Source organism: Rattus norvegicus, chromosome 10 (assembly GCF_036323735.1).
Source record: "Rattus norvegicus strain BN/NHsdMcwi chromosome 10, GRCr8, whole genome shotgun sequence".
Lineage (NCBI taxonomy): Eukaryota > Metazoa > Chordata > Mammalia > Rodentia > Muridae > Rattus > Rattus norvegicus.
In genome coordinates this window covers 81,813,197-81,821,607 of record NC_086028.1, presented here as the reverse complement: position 1 = coordinate 81,821,607, position 8,411 = coordinate 81,813,197, and the positions used below count along the sequence as shown (strand labels likewise).

At 48.7% G+C, this 8,411-nt stretch overlaps 1 protein-coding gene across 1 annotated transcript; it reads right to left on the bottom strand.

Moving 5' to 3' along the window:
• Positions 1 to 4,876: 4,876 nt before the first annotated feature.
• Positions 4,877 to 7,268, bottom strand: Hoxb2 (homeobox B2). The gene is made up of 2 exons (NM_001399735.1): positions 6,683 to 7,268; positions 4,877 to 5,940 (listed from the first exon to the last, which is right to left on the bottom strand). Exons 1-2 carry the CDS (start codon positions 7,068 to 7,070, stop codon positions 5,261 to 5,263), a joined length of 1,068 nt encoding a protein of 355 aa, NP_001386664.1. The 5' UTR covers positions 7,071 to 7,268; the 3' UTR covers positions 4,877 to 5,260.
• Positions 7,269 to 8,411: the final 1,143 nt, after the last annotated feature.

The window sequence follows — 8,411 nt, the reverse complement described above, 5'->3', positions numbered from 1 at the left end:
TAGTGTCTGTCTACACACACACACACACACACACACACACACACACACACAGACACACACACAAAGTGATGATGATGATGATGATGATGATGATGATGATGATGTATTTACAGCTTGGTCAAGCTAAAGTTAGAACTGATGAATGACTGTCCAAATTGATTTCTCTGTGGTAGTGATGGGAGTTGTAGGTTGCAATAGAACTGATTCTTTCCCTAGTCAATCTATGCTCTGAGGAAAGAGTACTGAAATCCCTGCCTCACCAAGGAGAATGGAGAGCCAGGCATGGCCAGTGGGAGGCCAATGGGGAATCTGGGCTGCAGTGGCCACAGAAGACAGAAAAGATGAAGTAGGGGCCCTAGAGGCCATCCTCAGCAAATCAGGAACATGCATTTGATTGACAGCACCTTTTAGGAAGCTGTGCAGTAGGACCCATGATACTTCTCAGAGGTCTGGAAGAATGGCGGACATTGGGATTCAGCAAGGACTGTTTAGGAAACTCAATGTGTGCCTTATGTCCTGATACCCAAAAACCTGATAAAAATCTACCATCCCATATGTCAAAGAAGAATTTCAGTGGCTCTCTTCAAATGAAATGGTCTAGACTCTCTAAACAATAGCAAACACAGTCAAATATTGAGAAAGATGGCAAAGGGTGGAAGCCACCGAAACCCTTGGTTAGGACTTCTCAGAATACTTACACTTAAGGAGTATGTGACTCCTGGCACATAACACTGTATCCAGTGACATGCTCGTTAAAAAGATGTAAGTAAATGATCTTGAGCACGGTTGGAGGCGGAAAGCTACACGTTACATTTTGTCCAAATGGTTCTGCAGAAAATGCGGAGGTAGGCCACTGTCAAGCATCCAGGGTCACTTTAGAGCATGTGACCCCAGCCTTAATAAATTTCACAACTCCACCTGGGAAGACTAATACATGCCCGATTACCATAAACCAATGTAGAAACATTTAGCTCTTCCATTTATTTCACAGAGAGAAACTGAGATCCAGAAAGGGGAAGGGACTTGCCCAGGCTTAAGTTAACTTTTTTTTTTGTTGTTGTTTAATCACTCTGGGTTATCGTGATTGCAAGTAATTCCTCAGTTTAATAGTCTCTTGCTTTCACTGTAGTATTAATGAGCCATTCTTCTTGCAAGGAGTCACCAAAGAGCATAGCAGACTGACCAGCAGCTCTTGGGCTTTCCTGCTCCAACCACAGTCAATTTATAATCTGTCTGGGCCACAGGTTACACACAGTTGGTTCTGACCCAAGAGGAATCCTGACCCAGTCAGGATGGAATAGACCTACCACCGCTGGAGGGGTCAACTGTCCTACCTAGGAACCACTCTCGCTCTCCCTGTTTCTCTGTAATCTGCAAAACCTTGGGGTAAAGCAGACAGAATGGCCCTGGAGATTAAAGGAGGAAACAGAGCTAAGTGAGAAGAATTCCGTATTGACAGGGATCCCCTGATTTTGAAGTTGAGAGAGGAAATCAAAGATGGGTATCTCTTCCTCCTGGAAAAGTGTCGGAGAGTATCTTATACTCTTCTGGGGGTAGCAACAAAGATGGGGAGTTTGTGAATTTGAAGAAGGGCAGAGACAGGAGGGTCGTGTGTTTCTTGGGTACGGAATTTCAACTCTGCTTTAATAATCACCACAGTGGAAAAATGGATGCCCTGATTTCTTGGATTGGAAGTGACTTTCCCCTATCAAACAGGAAATACGTGATTCTAAGCAGTAGAGTGAACTTTTTGCTGCACCCCTTCATTTTAACAGGGAAAAGCAAGTCTGCTATAGCCCCAAGCAGTAGTGAAGTGTCTGTGTCCTCTGAACAGCTGAGGGTGGAGTAATCGGAAAGTAGTAGCTAAATAAAATGGATCAACAATTTGTCTTTCTTTCCTTTTTCTTTTGTTTTGTTTTAGATTTACTGACTTTATTGTTGTGTGCATGGATGTTTGCCTGAGTGTGTGTCTGTGTACCACATGTGTGCCCGATGCCTGTTGGGGGGTCAGAAATGGAGGTCAGATCCTTTGGAACTAGAAATACAAATCGTTGTGAGCTTCTGTGTGGGTGTTGGAACTGAACTCAGGTCCCCTGCAGGGGTAGCAGCTCTCATATGCTGAGTCAACTAACTTTCCAGGCCTCACCCCACCCCACCCACCCTACCCCACCCCCATGCCACCCCCACCCCACCCCTGCTTTTTAGTTTTTTTTTCCTGTTTTGTTTTTGTTTTCTGAAATAGACTCTCATTCTGTAGTCCATGTTGGCCTAGAAGTCCATGTATGTAAGTCTATGTAAGTCAGTCTCACCTCCAACTCACAACTGTCCCCCAGCCTCAGCCTTCTAAGCTCTGGGTTTACAGGTCTGTGCTACCATGCCCAACTTTTTTCTTTTTTGAGACAGCCTAGACTGCGGAGTCCTCTGACCTTCTGAGTGCTAGGATCATGGGTCTATACCGCCAAGCCCAACTCTCAAAAATTCTTAAGTGTGGAGGAAAGCAGAAAGCAAGGTAGCAATGTAATCTAGCAGTCCTTCTCAAACTTTAATGTGCCCTATAAGTCATTTAGAAATCTGCTAAATTGCAGATTTAGGTTCTGTAGGTCTGCAGTGGGGCCTAAGATTCTGCATTTCTAACTAGCTCAGGTAATGCTGGTACTACTGAGGCACGGAGCAGCCCAGCACCTACAGAAATGACACCGCTGGGATCCCTGGGTAGAACAGACCAGGAACCCTGACTGGAGCTCCTCTGCAGCCCCTGCCTTTAGGCATTGATAAAGGATGTTCTGAAGAAGAAAAAGAAGAAGAAGAAGAAGGAAGAGGAGGAGGAGGAGGAAGAGGAAGAGGAGGAAGAGAAGGAGAAGGAGAAGGAGAAGGAGAAGGAGAAGGAGAAGCTGGAAGGTGGATAGTTAGATCTCTCTCTCTCTCTGGTATTCTTGATCTTTGTAGCAACCTAGTATATCTGCGAGAACATTTTTAATTGGACTAAATTATCTAGTTTGGCTATCCACAGAAATCAAAGCCCAGGCTGATAAGTCTCTTTGATTTTGCTAGTGCAGAGATGGCTGATGTGCTGTGATGTTTAAGATGTTAAACACTGCCTGTGGACATATTTTACGACGAAATAAACACACAGCCCAATGAGATGTATAGTGTGGTTTTAATATATTATATACTCACTTATTTATGAGGGGAATAAACACACGAGCCAATAAGCTGTGTATTATTACTTTAATATATTGAATTTATTTCATACCTATATATTTTATGAGAGGAAAATAAACTAATAAGGTACACGATATTATTATAATAACACATCTAATTGTTCTATATTAATTTATTTATGAGAGAAATAAGTGCAATTTAACATGACATAAGATTATTTAATGCATGAGGTGAATTCTATATTAAGACAGTTTAAGGGATTAAATGCCAGCTGAACAACGTGTGTACTCCCCACACCGAGGGACCTGTGGAAAAAGAAATACAGTGGGTTTGCCTAGAGCTCCAAGTCACCACCTATGTTGGCTTTAGCTAGTCCGAGGGAAAAGTCTGGGAGGCCTAGGAAATAAACTGCCTTTTTAAAAAAGAAAGGCAACATCTGCCGGGAGGTAGGTATCTGTTTCTGAGCCAGAGAAATATTAGATAAACCTGAGAAGGATGGATGGCTTTCCAGGGTCTCTTAAATCTCCTGGTTCCGGAGAACAAACCAAGAGGCAGATGGGGAAGAGGTTCCCTGCCTCGCCTTTACTGAGTTTACAGAGCTGGGAAGGGGGCTGTGGGGGGGACAAGAAGAGGGGAGAAGTGTCGAAATGGGAAATTAAGCTGTTGGTCAAGACAGGTGGGCTTGCATTTGGAAAGCGCTCGCGGTTTCAAAACCCAGAGCAAAAAGCCACACTGGGTGAAGTGGTCCCAGGACCCAAAAGTCCGCCTTCCCCCTCCTACAACACAGGGACTCTCCTTGTGTATTCTCTCTCTCTCTCTCTCTCTCTCTCTCTCTCTCTCTCTCTCTCTCCTCCCCCTCTCCTTTTTAAAAAGTCAAATAAAATAAAAATCCACAATTGGTAGAAGGCTCCCAGACTGCCTTTTCTTCGGGTAAGTGGGAGTTGGGGTGGGCCGGGAGCGGGACCCGAGCAAACGTCCCGCAGCCGCTGTCATGGCGGCCACAGTTGCTTGCCCAGTGCTCCAAGTCGTCCGGCCCAGCGCCATTTTGAGCATCGTCCCTGTTTCCCGGCTCTCCTGCGGCTCGCCATGCTACTCCTATAAGCCATTTGCCTCTTAGCATGCCCGGGCCTCCCTTCATCCCTACGAAATTCCTAAGCCCCACTCCAGTCCTCAACGACCTGAAGTCCCCCAGCAGCACCGGGCGCAAGGCGCAGGCCTTGGCCCAAGCTTGCAGAATTGTCGCCTGGCTTCTGCACCTGAAGCCAGCAGGCAAGCAAGCTGGAGAATTCCTCCTTCAATTCCTTTAACCCTCTGCGCAGCCGCCAGGGCTCAAAGCTGGCCTCTGAGACATTTTCCTGGTCCCGCTTCTCTCCCCCAGAACGCTGTGGTTTTGTTTTTGTTTTTGTTTTTTCCACCCATCCCACACTTATTTCCAAGCAGGGACCCAAGGAACATCAGAGCAGGACTGGAGGCAGATGAGGGGATGACCAAGCTTCCATAAACTCACAACTCTGTCTGGTGTCGTGGACAGAGAAATAGTCACCAAGTAGGGCCCCTTTTGTACCACCCGGACTTTGCCAGTCTGGGAGATGGGACCATGCCTTCGCTTGGGTCTTCTGAGCCAGAGCCAAACCAACCTCAAGCAGGGCCTGGAACAGCAAAGATTGGCCGTAGAGACTTGGCAAAAGGAGCTGGGTCCCAACACAAACACTCGTTTTTCGTATTATAAAGACATTTATTTACTCTATGAAAATAATGTACAATAAATACTTTCCCCCTTTCCTATTATTAAACAATTTTAATAAATAATCTACAATCTAAAACTTAAAAAAAAAGAGGAAAATAGGTCCCTCTATTTCTTTGTAAGAAAACCCTCTCCCACTAGAGTTTAATTATTCCTGAGATTTCGTTGGAAGAAGTTTTATCAAGTGGAATTTTTTGTGTGGTTTTAAAAATTGAAAAGGACTGGATTAAACACTAATTCGTTAATACCTGGATTTTAACAAACACATAAATGTGACTAGGAGTGGAGAAGGCTCTATTTTTGCCCCCAACAGCCAAGGAGGACCAGATGGAAAAGAACAAAGATAGAAAACAGTTAGGGAAACTGCAAGTCGATGGCACAGAGCGTGCTGGTGAAGAAGTCCAGCTCTTCCTCAGAAAAGGGCACGGGGCTGTCCAGCGAGCCCTGCAGGCTGGGCGAAAGGCCTCCGGACATCGGGAGACAGGAATCTGCAGCGAAGAAGTTGAGGTCCGGCAGGAAAGGCGAATCCTGCCGCTCGGGGCAGGCGTCTTCGGGCAGGGGCTCGCTCTGCAGGCCTCCGGCTCTGAGCATTGTGCAGCCGGGGCTCGATGCACCCACACTCTCCAGGGCAGTGGCAGGAGGCAGCGGCGGCGGTGCGCCCCGGGGTCCCTGTGCGGCCTCGGCTGGGAGAAAGCAGGCTTCCCTCAGCCGATGTGACGCCACGTCGCCGGGGCTGACCGTGGGCTCCTCGGCTGGCTCTCCCGCGTCGTCCTGGGCGCTCAGCCCGCCTGGTTCTCCATCGGGCGGTTCTCGATGCTGAGTCTGTCGCTTGTGTTTCATGCGTCGGTTCTGGAACCAGACTTTGACCTGCCTTTCGGTGAGGTCCAGCAAGGCGGCGATCTCAACCCGCCGCGGCCGGCACAGGTACTTGTTGAAGTGGAACTCCTTCTCCAGCTCCAGCAGTTGCGTGTTGGTATAGGCCGTGCGCAGTCTGCGGGAGCCGCTGCCGCCGCTCTCCGGCAGTCCGGGACCATCTGCGGGGAAAGCACCCCTGTGTAAGCAGAGAGGTCTAAACGCAGCCTGGGTTTAGCTGAGACCAGGAGCACTCCATCGGCTAAAAAGACTATCAGCAGTCCTACTCAGGCTCCTACCCCACCCCCCACAGGGCTTTCCTCTGTGTCTTTGGTTTTTTTTTTAGCGCTCTTCCTCGTAGGCAGACCCGGCCCGGGTCAAATCGGTGCCTTCAGAGCCGCCCACGGGCCACGTAGGGGGCGGGGAGCAATTTCTTTTAGCTCCCAGAACCTCAAAGCCCCCTCCCCCAGTCCTCCCAATGGACCCCTCAATTCGGAACTTTCCAACTCAACCTGGGGAGAGGGATCACAGATTGTTCTTCAACCCTTTCCTTCCTAGGTTTTGAATTCCCTCTTCTCCCCTAGGTTTAGGAGAGCTAGAAGGCTCGCATCTTTTCCAGGCTCCAGATTCAATTCCAGGCACACTTCATTCCTCTACACAGAAAATGGGGAAACACCTCAATCGAATCGGTTTCTTCTAAGCACATAAGAAAAAAGCACCCTCCCCACCCTTAACCAGCTTCCAAAATCTTCGGGGGGGGGGGTGGAGGGTGCTAGTAGTGGCTAGGCCTGAACCCCAGCAGGATACTCTGCTTCCCTAACCCCATATCCGTCGACCTTGGGAACCCCACCAGGTTCCCCATCACCTCACATTCTCCCCTTCTCTTCCAACTGCCCTAACCCCACCCCTACCACGCTAACCCACCTGATGGTGATCCGACCCCGGAGGCCCGGACCGAGGAGGCGGCTGGAGAAGGGGTTGCGGCGGATTGGCTGGGTTTCTTGGCGGATTTCTTCTCTTTCATCCAGGGGAACTCGGGGGCTGGGGGGGCGACGGGGAGTGGCGGCGGTGGCCGCAGAGCAGGCCCATCTCCGGCTGGCTTTTGGCTCCCTGGTCTCTGAAGGGTGGAGGCGCCGAGCTGGAGGCTGGGGAAGGTTTGCTCCAGAGGAGGAGGAGGAGGAGGAATTAATGTCGACTCCTTGATTGATGAAGTTTGAAATGTCTCCAAGACAGCGGGGAAGGAAGTCAGACACTCGGCGAGCGATGGCTGGCTGTTTATAAACCCAATCTCCCTCTCAAATTCAAAATTCATGGCTTTCAATGGTGGGGGAGGGGGCCTGCTGGGGGGGGCGTCAGAAGGGAGGATCAGAGGGACCCCCTCTCCCGCCCCCCCCAGGTTTATGCAATGGAGCGATTTCGCGGGGGAGGGGGATTTGCTCTCTCTCTTTTTTTAAATTTAGGCCTGTATAATTGTATATTGTTGATAAATAAAAGCGTATGGGGACTCTCTCTATTAAACCCAGGACTCCGACGAAATTGCAGGGAATTCGTGGTCACGGGACCGGTCTCCGCCAATCGCTCGTCTGGGCCTGGTGGAATACACAGGCATTATTTGCTTTAATTGATTCAAAAACTCCAGAGGACCACGGCCTGGGTACCATACGGCTTCCTCCTCTACCCCCATTCAGTACCCACACTCTCCCCAATGGCTCTCTTTTCCCAGAAAAACCAGAAGAACCTTTTCCGTCCCTTCAGAGACTGTGTGGGGATGGGAAGCAATCAAATTGAAGGGAGAAATAGAGTAGGTTAATATGCTTTCTTTATGTGGCCGCCAGTAGCCTCTTACCTCCACCGCCACCACACACAGACACACACACACAGACACACACACACACACACACACACACACACATACACACCCCAGAACAAAAAGCTCACTTGGGAAGAAGTGGGAGTAGAAAGAGGTGTCCACACCTTGGGGAAAGGCCAGTATTAAGGTGAAAATCAGAAAGGAAACGGATGAAGGACAGCAGTAACCAGCAGCAGCATCCCCCCCCCCCCAAATCGGCAGTTCACACTTAAGAACTGGACCAGCTGGCGCACAGCAGGGAGGTCGATGCCAGGAGCACTTTGGGGCATGGACCTACCTCCCCAGCTATGTGCCCTGGGTTCTATTCTCTGCTCAGTCTTTACGGACTGTTTCTTACTGTCCACTTGCCTCCTTCCTGTTGGGGTCATCCAAACTCACTCTGTGACACCCCAACCCTGACAATCAGAGGACCTAAAAAGGTCTAAGTTGACAGAGGTGGTCACAGCCCTCAAGGTGTATCTAGTTATATCCCCTGGGACACCAAGGTAACTATCCACTTAACTTTCAAGCTAAAGTCAATTCACAATCTCCCTCTGAACAAAGGGACTTTCCCTCTACATTTGCCCTTGGGTTACTTTTTAAATCCCCTGGTAAGAAAAAAATTTCCTAAATATGGGGGTGGGGATGGAAATAATAGCCACCACTGAGATTATATTCTGGTTTTGGCCCCCAAAGAGAAAGAAAACTGAATGTGTTCTATCATGAGGAGCCTATGATAGGATCGACTTTAGAATATTGTAATTTACTAGAGGAAGGAGGCAAAAAACAAAACAAAACAAATAA

Excerpts from the sequence above, each read along its gene's own strand:
- Hoxb2 (NM_001399735.1), bottom strand. The coding sequence starts at position 7,070 with ATGAATTTTGAATTTGAGAGGGAGATTGGGTTTATAAACAGCCAGCCA. Across the intron at positions 5,941-6,682 it reads CGGGGTCGGATCACCATCAG|ATGGTCCCGGACTGCCGGAG; the intron begins GTGGGTTAGCGT and ends CTTTCCCCGCAG.